Source organism: Podarcis cretensis, assembly GCF_951804945.1.
Source record: "Podarcis cretensis genome assembly, chromosome: 17".
Classification (NCBI taxonomy): Eukaryota; Metazoa; Chordata; class Lepidosauria; order Squamata; family Lacertidae; genus Podarcis; species Podarcis cretensis.
In genome coordinates this window covers 31,289,238-31,306,559 of record NC_137187.1, presented here as the reverse complement: position 1 = coordinate 31,306,559, position 17,322 = coordinate 31,289,238, and the positions used below count along the sequence as shown (strand labels likewise).

Genomic DNA, 17,322 nt, shown 5'->3' with positions numbered 1-17,322 from the left:
AGCTGCAACCGCTTCTCATTGCGTCTTCAGCTGTTGCGGCTGTGGCGGCAGGCAGGCAGGCAGACAGACACCCCTTGCCATAGGAGAAGTAGCAATAGCAGCAAGAACTTGTGAGATCTCACCAGAAGCCAGCACCTCTTCTCCTTGCTTCTCTGGCTGTAGCTCCCATAGGTGTGCCACCCCTTGGGATTCTGCTGCCTGAGGCGGCTTCCTCGGTCCACCTCATAAGCAGGCTGGCCCTGGCTGCGACTCTCATCAAATGATAGGCCTAAAGTTTGCTAGTGAATCCCACTTTTGCACACCCTGAAGCTGGCCATCAAGCTGTATGAAAAGACTGGTATTCCATGATGAGTCTACTTGGGCTAAACAACTAACAGTTCAGTCCTGTGGCACTGTGGGCTTCATTCGGCCAACACACTCAGGGAAGCATGAGGAACTACACACTTTCTGATACCGTCTCTGTGCTTAAATAACACTCCCACAAAAAAGTCAGTAACAACACTACACAAGTTTGAAGCAGGTGAGGAGTAGCATTTCTGATGAACCATACAGCCCCAAACATGCAACCACAGCTCAATTGTTTACTCTTATAGATAAATATGGGACCATACCTGAGATATGGTTAAGATCAATAATTATTCCAATCTTTAAAAATGGCGACCCAAAAGAACCAAGGAATTATAGACCGATAAGCCTACTATCAGTGATAGGGAAAATCTACGCTAAGCACCTCTTATCTAAACTTCTTACCTGGATGAAAAATCTAAATTTACCAGGGAAAGAACAAATAGGTTTCTCCAAAGGTTGCTCTACTCTAGACCACTGTCTTACACTTATGCATCTGGTTGAAAAATACAGATCCCAAAGGCAATCTAAGATATACGCTGCTTTTGTAGATTTTCGTGGTGCATTCGACTCAATTGACCGCCCAAAGTTGTGGAGGAAACTCACAGAATTAAAAATTGATCAGCGCTTATTGATTCTAATGCAAAATCTACATTCTTCCAATACCTGTCAAGTCAAACTTAACACCAAAGGTCACCTCTCCTCAGACATCCCAAACTCGAAAGGGGTAAAACAAGGGTGTATTCTTGCCCCCTTTCTATTTAATTTATTTTTATCAGACTTGCCAGATTACCTTCAAAAAATAGAATCACATGCCCCTAAACTCAATCAGAAACCAGTTCCTCTCTTATTATACGCAGACGATGCTGTCTTACTATCACTAACGAGCTTGGGTCTGAAACGTCTTATATCTTCACTGATCCTTTACTGCGAATGTAACAAACTCTCTATAAATTATGAGAAGACAAAAATTTTGGTCTTCTCGAATGGTTGGAAATTAGAGAAATGGAAAATAAGAGGGCAAGAAATCCAACAAGTGAAAATCCATAGATATCTGGGAATCTTATTCCAGAGCAACTTAGGGTGGGCAACCCATCGCACAAATGCCATAAAACAGGCAAAGTGCATCTCATCAGCAGTTGCCCGTTTTTATTATCAGAAAGGTAATCAATTTATTCCTGCGGCCAATCAGATATTTCAAGCAAAAGTGCAATCCCAGATATTCTATGGTATCCCGCTATGGGTCCAAGCATATAACAGTGATATAAAAAAGATTCACTCCAGCTTTTTGAGACGTATTCTTGGACTCCCTCTTATGATCAAATATGAAACAATGTGTGCAGAAATAGGCATACACACAATGGAATACTGGGCATGGTCCACCTCAATAAAGTATTGGTTACGCTGCCATTTTCGCTGCCCTCCATCAAGTCTGCTCGCTGATTTGCTCAAAGACCCTTATAAATCAAGATGGTATCAGCACCTTGAAAAAAAAATTGAATCTTTAGGCATCGAGCTGGAGCTCCTGTACAATTCTAATGAGCAATATATTCTCCATAATATCCTAACTAGACTAAAGGATGTCGAGAGACAAAATATTATGGCAGCTGTAAACAAAATTTGCTCCCCCAGATTCTACGATTTAAATATCTTAGATTGCAGAGCCAATTACGTCTCTAAATTAATAATCCCAGCCCAACGTAGGGCTTTTATGCTGGCCCGTTTGAATGTTTTTCCCTCAGCATTTGTCTGGGGAAGATATCAAAACATTCCCAGAAGCAAGAGATTCTGCAGATGTTCTATGAATGTCCCGGACACTGTAGAGCATATCCTCTTTCATTGCCCATTGTACAGTACGCTCCGTCAACGCGTGCTGTCCCCCCTTTCGGGTGGTCTGGAACCCCAGCAAGCTGAATGTGTGGGACTCTACCTATCCGACGCTGACCAAAGGGTAACGGCGGGGGTAGCCGAGTTTTTGGCAGCAGTCCTCCAAGGAGCAGGTTAACAAGGAAAACCACTGATTCTATATGTATATATTTATGTTTGTATGTAGCCAACTCCTGCCTTTTTATATATATCTCAAGGCTTTTATATGTTATTTTCCTTTTATGGTTTTACCTGCATAATGCCTAATAAAGGTTTGATAAGTAAGTAAGTAGAATAAAGTAGGAGAAAACATTCAGTTCTTTCTAAGTGTCTCCAAATATACCCTGATAAAATGTCAAAAGCAGCCTGCTTTGAGTTTTTGCCTGAAAACATTCTACAGTGGCCCAGAGGACCGATTTTCCTGTTACCTGAGCACTAACAGTTTCACAAATCCCACTGGAATCTCGATTACATCTTGGATCGTAATAGCGATGTCTGCACACTCTGATCTGGACTGTCCCTTGAACAGGTTGGCCAAATGTATAACTAACAGGACAAAACATAAATTAAATCAGTTGAGAGAAAGAACAATTCAGATCACGCTGCAAGTCTCAGTCTAGTCACAGGTTAAGTGACTGACTTCAGGCAAGCCTAAATTTGACAGGGAGCCATTTGGAATAACTGGATTTCACGCCAGCAAGACTCTGAATTCCACAATGCATTCCAGACATTTGCAAATATGGCTTCTTTGCTTTGAAAAACATGTGTAGTTTGTGTGTGTGTGAATGGGGGGTGGGGACCTAGTATTGCCCAGAAACATCCCAGTGCTGAGGTGGAGATTACCTCACATTCTCCAAGGGCTCATCCAGACATGCGCTTGTCTTGTCCTGAGTGGTTTTCCGCTTGTCTCGTACTTTCTAGGCAAGAGTCCGAGCGGTTTTATCCTTGCCCCAGTGCTTTCCCCAGGAAACCCCACTCTTGAGCGATAATTCACAGCAAATGTCAACCCAGGCAAAACCCATCAGCAGTAAATATTGGATTTTCTTGGGGGAAGCTGCAGGGCAAAAGTAAGCCTGGATGAGCCCAAAGTCTCTGTTGTGGCCAGTATGTGGTACCTTTCAGAGCAAGGTGGAATATAACAGAATCCTGATCCCCACTTTGAAAATGCTTCTTCCCTAGCCAGCGCCCAAAGTTCCCCTTAGACTCCAGTCAAGGCAGAAATCAGGATCAGCCCTGGACAAGTTGATACAGCTCAGTCTCAGTTCCAACTACCTGTTTCCATTGGGATTGTGGGACAAAATAGTATCCTTTCCCCCTCCAAATTTCAAGATGCTGAAATGCAAATTTCCACATATACTTGCTCTACTTCATAAACTTACTGAGCACTGACGTATACTTGGAATTCTTCATCGAAAGCAGAGATCCTGTCTGGTGTTTTGATGTCCATCTTGATCTTTGGCAACACTGAAAAAAATATATAACAAATGTGATTAAGAAAGTCTAGTCAGACCAAGTAATCGATTGGATATATGGCATAACGAGGAAGGTGGTCTCTTTGAGACAACTGCTTAGACATGAGGAGGAATTATTAGGAGGGCAAAAATAAACAAGGATACAAATGACTTAAAAGTGTATCTTGACCAACATTGGATTGGATTGATCTTTATTACGGCCATTGGCCCGTCACACGACAGTTTCCCATACCAACATAATATACTTAAACCTCCAAATTTAAAACCGCCAAAACTTACAAAAGACAAACAGGAACCAAAGCAAAACTAAAACAAAGACCACCATCATACATTACAATAAATTTGTAACCTAAACATCGCCCTCTGCTCATAAATTAATCAAGGATATCAATGGTGATATCACCTAATTACATCCTAAAACATAGATCATGGTTTAAAGGGATTATCCGAGCCACACAGGAGTCCGTTTCTCTTCTTTAGGGATAGGACGCTGATCAAGAATCTGGCAACTGTGAGTGATCTTAGGGGGTCATCATCAATTAGTAGATATCTCAGTTTGGCTTCAATCGTATCATCGGCAATTCCCTTTAGATATTGAGCAAGAAACTTGCTCCTGGCCGGTAAGTGAAAAGCACAGTCAAGAATTATGTGATGCAACGATTCCGGTGCCCCACAATTACAATCACATAAGAGCGATATCTGTCCATTGGAGAATCTATTTCTCAGCACGTTCGATGGGAAGGTGTTGAATCTTGCCTTTACAAAGGCATATCTATGAGCTGAAGAAGTTAAGGAATTCAAATAGTTTGGGAGCCTTAAGAGGGGTAATAAACCAAGATTTAGAGGTGAGCAGGTACCATTGCCCAAGACCTTTTCTGCTGCAAGTCCATCTCCTCTAGTTTACAGGTTACTGTTCTTTTAGCTGGGACTATGTCCTGCTCTAGTAATTTGGATGGGGAGATTCCCATTGCCATAATTTTCAGCTGTAAATTTTTTACCCATGGGCTCTGGAAATCATCTCTCCACATATATTGTATCAAGTACAAGTTTGGGAGATTGTGCCATAGAGATAACCGGTGACAAAGTATGTGCTTCCACAGAACATTTTCCAGGGATACAGTATTAAGTTCCATGCGTAGCGCTGTATTACTTACACAGTTGGGCAGTTTCAATATCCCTCTTAAAAACTGATTTTGAATAACCTCCAGGTGAGATAGGTTGATAAAAATCCCCCAAATTGAGATGGCATAAGCAATTGTCGGGATCACCTTGGCCTTGAAGACTTTCAACGCCGATGGGATATGAAGGGCCCCATCGGTGAAGAAGAATCGCAAGATCGCCAAGGAGATAGCTTTGGCTCTATTTGTAACATAGGCTACATGGGCCTTCCATCTAAGGTTATGTTGTAACCAAACTCCCAAATATTGGAATCTATAGACTTGTTCGATGGCTCTCCCATCGATTCTCCAATTATGGAGTTTCCGGCTCTTTGAGAAAATCAGGATCTTAGATTTTCCATAATTAATTGTAAGGGAATTTGCGTTACAATATGATCCAAAAATTTTTAAGGCCCTCCTGAGACCTACTCTAGAAAAAGAAAGAATGACTGTGTCATCCGCATATAGTAACAGAGGGCAGCGATAAAGTGCTAGGCGGGGTGCATGAATCCTTTCTTGGGCCTCTATTAGGGTAGTCCTCATGTCGCTTATACTTGACCAACATTAAAAAACCCAATAGATTATGATGAAAAACAAACAAACAAGATTGATGATTTTGGAATCATGGTTTTGGAACAGAAATGTATTATATGAAGGTATGGAGGGATCAGAGCTATTCCTTTTTTCATCTGCTTATGGGATGGCAGGAGAAATTTCACGCACAGCCATATAATAGGCTGCTAGTGACCTTGCAGTTGGTCTACTGGTCAGTGGCTTCCTCCTATCATTTATAGACGCATCTGAAACTTGTTAGGGGTCCAGTCATATCACCTAAACACGCTGCTCATTTTTTCGTATACATGTTTCCATTTTCTCTGCCAAACTTCAAAAATCAGATGCTCACAGACTTAGGTTCTATGAAAAAGTAGCTATAGAAAGTTTTGGGGAGGTTATTTTATCCATGCGACAAAATGCTGTCACTAATACCAAATCAGATTTCTAAAGCAGATAAGCTTCACAGTGGTACTCACCATATTCTTCCATAGTGAACCAGTGATAGGTATTATAGTTTGGTGGATTCTCAACAACGATTTGGTAGGATCCCAACAATGCTCCTTGAGTTATTACGAGTTCTAATTGGAGGATGCCAAAGGAAGGTGTTTGATTCAGCCACTGAGCAATCCGATTTCCTTGAGGATCCTGGGGAAGCAGCAAGAGATAAACCATGCCATTTTCTACAATATTTTCTTCAATCTATGAGACCAGCTTTAATGGAGTTGGGTCAGTGAGATTCAGTTTATGAATCTCTATGCCTTATCAACATTTAGTCATTGTCAACTGGAATGCCTTGCTAGCAATCCATCAGCATTGGATATCTTCAGTGAAAGATCATAAAGGACTGCAAGGCCGGACAGAGCACCAAACTGCCTATACCATAAAAAGTTGCTTAAGGTTTTCAGCAAGCCAGTCATCATTTCCTGGAATATATATATAGCCTGCATAAAGGCCATTTTTGCAAAGGATATGCTCAATATACTTTAATTTAAGAGTTGTTATGAATAATATTTTGATGAAAGGAGAGATTCTGTTGACATGAAAGGAGGCATATATTACTTTAATTCCAAAACAAGATACAGATTTATTACAAGTTAAAAATTACAGACCAATATCGTTGCTAAATAATGATTACAAACTATTTGCCAGTATTCTAGCGGACAGGTTGAAGGAAATTTTAATGGAGGAGATACACAAAGATCAAGTGGGCTTCCTCCTGGTCAACAGATGAAAGATAATGTGAGAAATATACTTGATATAATAGAATATATCAAGACCAGGAATGATAAGCAAGCTGCATTAATATTTATTGATGCAGAAAAAGCATTTGATAACATCTCTTGGCGTTTTATGAAGAAAAATTTGGAGATGATGGATATAGGACAACCTGTCCTTAAAGGGATAGAAGCTGTATATTCTGAACAAAGAGCAATAGATTAGTAAAGATTAGTTTGGCCTTTATGCACCTCAGACGTGGGGAAAAGGTACCCTTGGCATTGTCAGTGTGAATTACATAATAGATAGATCAAATTAACTATCCAGAAGAACCATGGGGCTTTTTGGTTTGTTTGTTTAAAGGCAGAATGTCATATGTGCTGGCATTTCTAGCCACCTGGGGTGACTATTACTGTTCAGTGAAAAATAAAAAATGCAAAGGCGACATGAATAGGAATTCTGAATACATGTGAAAGTGACATGAACCAGAATTAAGAGTAACCCACCCCCAGTTCCACCTAAGGAAATTCACTCTGGGGCCATCATTCCTCTGCAGAAGTATTAGTTTCCTGAACACAAAAATATCTACAAGGGCCCTCAAAAAAATAAAGAAAAGAAAAGAAAAGGCAAAAGGAGTGAGCTTAGGTTGAGTCAGTCCACTTACCGTATTTTTCACTCTATAGGACACACCCAACCATAGGACGCACCTTGTTTTAGAGGGGGAGAACCAGAGAAAAAAATTCTCCCCTCTCTGCTCAGCGCCCCTTCAGTGAAGCGGCAGGAGAAACGGAGCCCCTTCCATTTCTCCTGCCACTTCGCTGAAGGGGCACTGCACAGAGAGGGGGAGAATTCTTTTTCTCTTGTTCCCCTCTCTAAAACAAGGTGCGTTCTGTGCGTTCAAGGTGCGTTCACCCGAAGCCTCCGGAGTGCAGCGGGAGTTCCTGCCGCGCTCTGGAGGCTTCAGGCGGCTACCTTGGAAGCCTGGAGAATGAGGGGGGTCGCTGCGCACTGACCCCTCTCACTCTCTAGGCTTCAGTGAAGGCAACCCGAAGCCTCAGGAGTGCGGTAGGAGTTCCCGCTGCGCTCCGCAGGCTTCGGGTTCCTTTTGCTGAAGCTGGGAGAGCAAGACTCTCCTGGCTTCAGCAAAAGGAACCTGAAACCTCCAGAACACAGCGGCAACTCGTGCTGCGCTCCGAAGGCTTCAGCGAAAGAAACGCGAAGCCTCTGGAGCGTGGAGGGAGCACTCCATTTGAGCTCCAGAGGCTTCGTGTTGCTATCGCTGAAGCCAAGGAGCCTGCATTCGCTCCATAGGACGCACACACATTTCCCCGTAATTTTTGGAGGGGGAAAAGTGCGTCCTATAGAGCAAAAAAAACACGGTAACTCTAGAAACATGTTTTATGTTACGTTTCATGCTCAGCATTATTGCCCATTAGCCAGTAAGTATAAAGCCCTGGTGCTTAGGATTTGCTGCAATTGAGAGGCCAGTTCTTTGAATCAAGGAAGCAGGCAAAAAGCTTTAAATAGCTTGGTGTAGCTCTTACTTGGATGTAGATTGCAGGATACTGGAAAAGAAAGAAAGAAAGAAAAAGGTCAACATTGCATTTGAAGGGCAAGAGAATGATTTCTTATTTTTAAAACATCAGAGTTCCTGGGAAACCTTTTGAGTTCCAGTTACACTCACCATTTCGTTCACTGGCTTGAAATCTTTATCCATAGAAACAACTCTAAACATCACTAAAAAGAGGGGAGAGGAAATAAAACCATTTACTCTTTTTAAAAATACGGTTGGTTCAAAATCATATTTCTACAGACTTTTCGCTCACGTTTACATCCATGAGCGATGTAACATTCTAGTGATTAGTGGAACTTTATTTGGTAATTAACTAAGTTGAAAGTATCCAGGATCTGCCAGTCTCAAAAGTAAATGTAGAATTGTCAACTGAGCTCATAAAGCCATCTTGTTTAATATTATGTGTATGCTATCATTTGCCTGGCAAGTTCCCGTCCCCCCCCAGGAGGAATAAAGACATACAACACTGTTATATTTGGTTAATGGGCTAAAATTGGCCACAACTTTATTGGTTGCAGGTGATGAGCGGTATTGGCTTAGGCATTGGTCCTAACCAACTATCCGGCTTCAGCCTGTTTGCATGAAGGGTTAACACCAGCAGGGGGAGTCCTGCTGATGCACAGCAACTAGGCACTCCCCCAGGGCTCACCGCTCGGGAGCGTGCCTTAGGCCCTCACCTCCATAGGCTTCTGACAGGGCCATGCCTCCGGAATCCTTTATGGGACTACCCTTCAATATGCGGGGGAGGTGATGGCGCTTCTCCCCCCCCCCTTCCATCTACATAACAATACCCATACCAGTGCCTAACCGCTAATGCCAAGGAAGTTGTGACGATTTGCTATGAGGTAGGCGAAAAACCAAGTGGCTGGTGCCAATTTGCCAAGTGGGAAAAATTCCTACCAGGCCCCTTAAAGGCGACCAACCGAGGTCCATAGCAAGGTCAGAAGGAAAACCTTGAAGGGCAGGCGGCTGGGAAACCGGAGCAGCTGAGCAGCAAAGAGGGGGATCCCCAGCCGCGCCTGCATTAAATAGCACAGGCCACACCCCTGGAGCCAGCCGATTGGTTGGCCAGGGGATGACGCGGCTGAGGATTCCCCTAATCGCATGGAGGCTGAGAGCCAGCCCCGCACGCGTGGTGGGGGTGTGAAGCCCGCAACATCACCTCCTCCCTAGGTTGGAAATGGCTAAACCGTATTAGAACCTAAGGCGGGGTGGGGGGGATGGGACAACAAATGCAGACGCTTTAGAAATTGTGATTGTGCATTTTGCAGACATGTGCATCTGCTCTGTACAAACCCCAAATACCAATCAGAAGGGTGACTTGTGCCTTGTTGCAACTTAACTGACTGTAGGATTGACACCTTTGGTCAGGCAAAATAAAGGACAGGTCGGGATGGGAATTGGGGGGCACACAAACACCCACACATGACACCAAACCATTCCCCCTTTTGTGAAGGGGGTTCCCCGCATTCGGCCTCCCACCTCCATCACCACCCTGGCCCCACTGTTCCCCTCAATTCATGTAAGATGGGCAGGGACCGGGGCAGACAGCCAGCTCCCATGGGTGACTTGACCTGTAGCTCCAGCCTTTTGCCTATGTTGGTGTCAAAAGAAACTTGAGGCTGGAGGAGGAGGAGGGCGGAAGAGACGTCAGGTTGGTGTGGTAGAGATGGCCAAGCAGCAGCAGACCCACACCATGCTAGACCAGTGTGCGGCGGCTGAGGGGGAGCCCCAGTGAGAGGGAAGGAAGGAAGGGGTGACACAACCACCATTTGGGGCCAGCCAAAGGTGTTCTGTTGGAAGTCCAAATGGGACAGGGGACACTTTTGTCCAAAAATGGGGTGTTTCCATTTTTCTAGGGACAGGTGGCAACCCTACTTGTTGGCTCAGTGAAGGAAATCCCTGAGATGTAGTTGCAGGGATTTACAATGCATGCTGAACTCACCTTTCTGGTCGGGTTTGTAGACCGGTTTATCTGTCTGGACAAAGACAAGTGTACTTATGTTTCGAACAGCCACAGACCTCCTTTCATGGAAGCTGATCAAGGCGCCTTTAGCTGAAAAAACTATGTAAGCTAGTGGATTAGAATTGGCAGGAGGAACCTGTGTGTGAGAAAATAGTCAAGAGGGGAAGAGTTAATAAAAGCTGATCCGTTTATCTTTTCACTCTAGAAATTGGCAAGAAGTGATTCTGCATCACGTTAATAGGCCTGTTTGTATTAGGGTTTCTGAAAGTTGTTAACAGTCCTATTCCAAATAAATGCCTGTGGGAACTCTGCAAACATGACACAAACATGCTCCTGTGGTTTCCAGCAACTGGAATGTGGATGCAGAACATAGCGAACACAGCTAGTAGCTACTGGCAGCATTATTCTCCGTGAATCTTTTGAATTGGATTTTAAAGCCATCTATGCTGGTGGCCAAAGGGATGCGGGTGGCACTGTGGGTTAAACCACAGAGCCTAGGACTTGCCGATCAGAAGGTCAGCGGTTCGAATCCCCACGATGGGGTGAGCTCCTGTTGCTCGGTCCCTGCTCCTGCCAACCTAGCAGTTCGAAAGCACGTCAAGTGCAAGTAGATAAATAGATACCGCTCTGGCAGGAAGGTAAACGGCGTTTCCGTGTGCTCCTCTGGTTCGCCAGAAGCAGCTTAGTCATGCTGGCCACATGACCCGGAAGCTGTATGCCGGCTCCCTCAGCCAATAAAGTGAGATGAGCGCCGCAACCCCAGAGTCGGCCATGACTAGACCTAATGGTCAGGGGTCCCTTTACCTTTTATGCCGGTGGCCATAACTGCCTCCTGTGATGGTTTCTCAACCTCTCAACCTTTCATCAGCCTTTCTCAACCTGTGGGTCCCCAGATGTTTTGGGACTACAGCTCCCATCACCCCTAGCTAGCAAGGCCAGAGCTCAGGGATGATGGGAGTTGTAGTCCAACAACAACTGGGGACCCACAGGTTGAGAACCACTGGTCTACATGAATAAATACTTTCTTTTGTCTGTATGGAATCTTCCAACATTCAGCTTCCTTAGAGACCCACATGGTTCCAGTGTTATGAGAGAGGGAGAAAAACTGCCCACTTTTCCCATACCACACTAATTTTTACACACTTCTATCATGGCACGTCTTCCTTGCCTGTTCTCTAAACGAAAAAGTCCCTAATGCTGCAACGTTTCCTCAAAGATGAGCTGTTCCATCCCTGCATACTGGACCTTTTCCAACACTATAATCTCCTTTTTGAGGTGAGGCAACCAGAACTGTACACACTATTTGAAATACAGTTGCACCATAGTGTTGTATAATGGCATCATTTGGGAGGTTTAGCATGCAATTTGCCTTCTTCGCAGCTGCTACACACTGGGTCAACATCTTCAATGAGCTATCTTTTATGACCTCCAAAGGTCTCATTCCTGATCAGTCACTGCTAGTTCAGACCTCATGAGCATAGATTGTAAAGGTCCTTTTGGATCTCTTCGCAATCTGTTTTTGCTTTAACAATCCTGAACAATTTAGTATCATCAGCAAACGTGGCCAGTATCATCAGCAAACTTTAGTATCATCAGCAAACTTCACAGCGAACTCCTAACCCTAGATCGTTCATAAACAAGTTAAAAAGCAAAGGTCCGAATACTGATTCTTGAAGAACTAAACTTTCTACAACTCTCCTTTCAGAGAACTGTCCATTTATTCCTACTCTCTGCTTCCTGCAACTTAACCAATTTCTGATCCACAAGAAGCCCTTTCTTCTTATTCTATGACTGCTAAGCTTACTCATGAGTGTTTGATGAGAAACCTTTCTGAAAGTTTTCTGAAAGTCTATATTGCTTGTTGACTCTCACAAAGAACTAACTCCTGTCTTCTTAATTCCTGTTAGGGAGACGGGACTTATCCTTGCAGAAGCCATGCTAGATCTGCTTTAACAAGGCTTGTTCTATATCTTTGATTATTTTAGCTTTCACAATATTTTCCACCAGTTTTTCCAGGGCAGACAGTAATCTAACCAGCCTGCAATCTCCAGTATCACCCCTAGAACCCTTAAAAAATAAAAGGTGTTATCAGTCCTCAGATATGGAGGCTGATCTGAGGGCCAAGGTACATATTTTTGTTAGAAGATCAGCATTTTCACATTTGAGTTCTTTGAGAACTCTTCAGTGAACGCCATCCAGACCCAGCAATTTGTCAGTTTTTATTTCTTCTATTAAGTCTAGAACCAGGGCTGGATTTAGGTTTGATGAGGCCCTAAGCTACTGAAGGTAATGGGGCCCTTTATATGTCCAGCTGTCCTTTGTCAACAACAGATTGCCACTGTTTTTTGTGTTGAATATATGTTATATGGTAATGTATGAACCTAACAGGTATCTAAAGCCAATTGCACATAACAAAATATGTATTTTATCAAAGTACATTCAGGTTTTCTTCCTTTAATTTTGGGGGGGGGGGCAAGAGAGAGGGGCCCTAAGCTGTAGCTTGTTTACCTTATACATAAATATGGCACTGCCTAGAACGTCATCTCTCATTCCTCTGCCTGCCTCAGTTCCTCATACTCACTTCTTGCAAAACATCTTGCCCTACCCATGGGCGTAGCCATGGGATTTTTGTTAACGGGGGCAGGCTTTTGTTAAGGAGAGCAGAACCTCAGATTTGTTTTGCTTTTTATTGATTGGGGGCAGCTGCCCCTCTGGCTATGCCCATGCCCATGCCTTAGTCTCTGCCACTAGGACAAATGTACATATGAGGGCATTAAGCAGCAGAAGAGATCGCGCCACCCACCCTTAACAATGACCTTCATATGCAGCAACTTTCATCCCAAATGGGGTGAAAAACAGTTATAAGATATGATTATTATTTCATTTTTACACGCTACTCCCTCCCCCTGCCTTTCCCTTCATGTTTGGCAATGCAGGATGATGCCAGAAAGAATGAAGAGTTCTTTACCGTAAAATTGATGCATTGGGAAAAGTGTTTTTTGTCCACAGTCCCTTCCCAAAGGGGAAAGCGGTCCACGTTGTACTCCATCACAACATCCACAGAGACCGTCTCATTGAGGTTGAGGAGTTGCACGCAAGCCTCATTTGTAGTGTTGCTCTGAACTACTGCAGGCACGATCAGGATGTACTGCCTGCAATAAAGAGAAGGGTACAGCTTGTCAGCAACAAGTCACTATCAAGGGACATAGTTTGAAAGCAACCAGCAATGCAGAGAATTGAGACTAAATTCTAAGCAAAAAAAGAAATCTTTAAGGAAAGCCAAATCTGTCAAATTGGCTCAAGGGAAACAGCTCGTTGTTTTACAACACAATATACCTTGCAATGGAATATTTGGAGACTCTTGAGAGTCCCATGGACTGCAAGAAGATCAAACCTCTCCATTCTGAAGGAAATCAGCCCTGAGTGCTCACTGGAAGGGCAGATCCTGAAGCTGAGGCTCCAATACTTTGGCCACCTCATGAGAAGAGAAGACTCCCTGGGAAAGACCTTGATGTTGGGAAAGATGGAGGGCACAAGGAGAAGGGGACGACAGAGGACGAAATGGTTGGACAGTGTTCGCGAAGCTACCAGGATGAGTCTGGCCAAGCTGCGGGAGGCAGTGGAAGACAGGAGTGCCTGGCGTGCTCTGGTCCATGGGGTCACAAAGAGCCAGACACGACTAAACGACTAAACAAACAGGACAATGTGTTCTGTTTTTCCTTATTTAGTATTGTCTCATTGTTGCTTTAATTGTGTGTGTATGCATATGACCTTACTGGTAAATTTGAAATGGAAAAAATCATGTCCATACCATTTATCCACATAGTTCACCCCCCCCCCCAGCTTTTATGCAATCATGACGGAAAGGCAGAGTATTTACTTGGCATCTACTTCCATCACTCTCACTGTAGACAGAAGTTATTGACCGAAAGGGGGAGAACACACATTTATTTGACCTTCTAAATAGAACAGGGGAGGGGGGACGTATGGGGAAGCATTTGTGTGGGAAAGGGGTGCTGCAGCATGGCTGCATGACACCCATTCCTTACCCCACCCCAGGTAGAACTTGGGAGATAGGACAATAAGTGAAGAGTCGTTTTCTGTGCAAACTATTAGCCAAAGTTACCGTGGAACGTGTGCCAAGTGGAATTCCCCCCTGAATGACTCGCCATAACACTTGGTGGAGTAGGTTTTCAGATCGGAGAACTGTACGCATCAAGCAATTGTTAACCTCACCCCACTTTCCAGTGCATCTTCCTTCTTTGCACAATGTTTGCTTTCTTGAGTTTGTTGCACAAGAGTGCCAAACCAACTTCAGCTGCGTAACTTGAATGTACTGGCATTTGACTGAATCCCACACACAGGACAATGATGCTCTACCAGCACCACGAGACCCTCATGAGCAAACCTGGTTATGAGTAAGCCTGCTTAAGAGTACAGTGGTACCTCGGGTTACAGACGCTTCAGGTTACAGATGCTTCAGGTTACAGACTCCACTAACACAGAAATAGTACCTCGGGTTAAGAACTTTGCTTCGGGATGAGAACAGAAATTGTGCTCCAGTGGCGTGGCAGCAGTGGGAGACCCCATTAGCTAAAGTGGTGCTTCAGGTTAAGAACAGTTTCAGGTTAAGAATGGACCTCTACCTCTGGAATGAATTAAGTTCTTAACCCAAGGTACCACTGTATTTGTTCACCTAGGGCTCTGGGTGAGTGGCGTTTGCTGCACAGCACAGCTGTGGGTGGTCCGGGGGTATGTGTGCGCCATCTTCTGGTGCATCTGGGGGATGGGGTGGTCACCTGGTGCCAGCCACCTCCAACCACACTGGGCCCTCCATTCTGGGCAGGCCTGACCCTCAAGGCCAATTGGGGCAGGTTCCCGGGTCCTACCTGCCCCTCTTGTATTTAAAATGGTGCCCAGGTGCAGAACGACCTCTTTGCTGTGTGCCACAAGACTTTCCACCCACCCAGCCACCCTGTTAGGGCCCTGGCAGTGGGGGAACTGGCAAGTTGGCATATGGACCTTGCTGTGGTTTACTCGGTCACCATATTCAGGGCCAAGGAGGAATTTTCTCCTGCAAGCAAACTGGCCGGCTTGCAGATTTTCACCTACCTCATAGCAACTGTCATAACTTGGGAGGATAAGGCACTGGGCTGGATCCTTAGTTGCGGGGGTATCGCATAAAAGGGGTCCAGGAGGGGTGACTCTGTCTGGGAGTCCACACAGAGACCAATTGGCCAAGGTACCTCATCCAATCAGAGGCTCGACCCCAATGGATTCCTATCGGGCAGTGTGACAACTGCTGGATGCAAGCCCAGTGCCTTAGACAAACCTGGTCTGTCCTGTCATCAGTAAAGTTGTGGCCTAGGTAAAGGTAAAGGTAAAGGGACCCCTGACCTTTAGGTCCAGTCGTGACCGACTCTGGGGTTGTGGCGCTCATCTTGCTTTATTGGCCGAGGGAGCCAGCGTACAGCTTCCGGGTCATGTGGCCAGCATGACTAAGCCACTTCTGGCGAACCAGAGCAGCACAGGGAAACGCCATTTACCTTCCTGCCGGAGCGGTACCTATTTATCTACTTGCACTTTGACGTGCTTTCGAACTGCTAGGTTGGCAGGAGCAGGGACCGAGCAACGGGAGCTCACCCTGTCCCGGGGATTTGAACTGCTGACCTTCTGATTGGCAAGTCCTAGGCTCTGTGGTTTAACCCACAGCGCCACCCGCGTCCCAGTTATGGCCTAATTCAACCCAATACCAGTCTCTGGCTGGGAACGCCATGCGTCTGTGGCAACAATAGACTTTAGAATTAGTATAGCCCCGTTTTGGATTTGTTTGCTAAAGAAACAGGATCCTTTGCTCTTCTATGGAGGTTTTCAAGCAGAGGTTGGATGGTCATTTGTCATGTATGGATTTAGTTGAGATTTCTGCATTGCAAGGGGTTGGACTAGATGACCCTCAAGGCCCCTTCTGACTCTACAGTCCTATGATTCCTCTCTCTATCCTGCTTTCAATTGTCTTTTTGTGTGGCTGCTCACCCTCTTCATTCCCTAGAAATTGGGTTGGGTTGTGAACCGGTAACACCAGTGTTTCGTTGCCACCCTGCTGTCTCTTTTGTGTCTCTTGCTGCCAATCTCTTCCTGCCCTAGTTAATCAGGGTGGAGACTGAAGTATTCACTTTGCAGCAGTGAAAGCAACTCCTTCAAACCAAGCTCTGTAGTTGACTTTTTTAAAAATAGGATTACTTTACAACTTACATCCCTTAGGCACTCCATAATAATAATAATAATAATAATAATAATAATAATAATAATAATAAGCAGAAAGACAGATTCATGGGTGCTATTCTGAGGCACTACAGTATACAGTGGTACCTCGGGTTACATACGCTTCAGGTTACAGACTCCACTAACCCAGAAATAGTGCTTCAGGTTAAGAACTTTGCTTCAGGATGACAGCAGAAATCGGGCTCCAGCAGCGCGACAGCAGCAGGAAGCCCCATTAGATAAAGTGGTGCTTCAGGTTAAGAACAATTTCAGGTTAAGTACGGACTTCCAGAACAAATTAAGTACTTAACCTGAAGTACCACTGTAGTAGGAGCCAGTGTGATTCAGGAGCACAACAAAGCCACCATCTCTGTAGCTTACCTGGTTGGTATTGGGCTGGCAAGGTGCTGACACAGCATCAGAAGCACTAGATTAATTATGGTTGTGCACCTGTGCAAGCCCAACCTCACCACTGATGCTTCCCCAGGTATTCTGCAAAGATGCTGGTGTCAGGAGGCTGTATCCTCCTGGGCTGCCACATTACATCTGCCACGGCTGCATTCAACATGCCACCTGAGTTAGTTTTTTGCAATTGCCACCACCAGGCTTTTGACTCCCAAGCAGGAAAATGCTATACACAGACGTGATTACTTACGGGTCTGGAGGAGCTGCGATACTTAAAGGAGCAAGGAGGGCCACCAGAAAAATCCAGGAGCCCATCTCTGCTCTGGTGTGGGAAAGATGAAAGTGAGGACCAGGTCCTGTGCCTTTTAAACTGCTTTGGTGAACTTGCTCCACCTCTTCCTCTAAAGTCCCGTGGCAAATGTGAGGAGCAAGATTTGCATACTGCCACACATTTCCTTCCTCTCTCGGTTCTGCTGCTGCTGCCCTTTGCATTGGTTTCAGGAGATT

General features: G+C 44.8%; 1 protein-coding gene across 2 annotated transcripts in view; it reads right to left on the bottom strand.

Annotated features, from left to right (window-relative positions):
- The window catches only part of LOC307206213 (ovostatin-like), a 57,688-nt gene extending 40,366 nt beyond the window's left edge, over window positions 1–17,322 (bottom strand). For both annotated transcript variants that reach the window (XM_079959133.1, XM_079959134.1), the window contains exons 1-8: window positions 17,066–17,322; window positions 13,118–13,301; window positions 10,129–10,285; window positions 8,295–8,347; window positions 8,155–8,175; window positions 5,872–6,040; window positions 3,591–3,675; window positions 2,640–2,757 (exon numbers count right to left, since the gene is read on the bottom strand). In XM_079959133.1, the coding sequence (XP_079815259.1) occupies window positions 2,640–2,757; window positions 3,591–3,675; window positions 5,872–6,040; window positions 8,155–8,175; window positions 8,295–8,347; window positions 10,129–10,285; window positions 13,118–13,301; window positions 17,066–17,307 (1,029 nt within the window). In that variant the 5' untranslated portion in view covers window positions 17,308–17,322. The remainder of the gene's footprint in view (window positions 1–2,639; window positions 2,758–3,590; window positions 3,676–5,871; window positions 6,041–8,154; window positions 8,176–8,294; window positions 8,348–10,128; window positions 10,286–13,117; window positions 13,302–17,065) is intronic.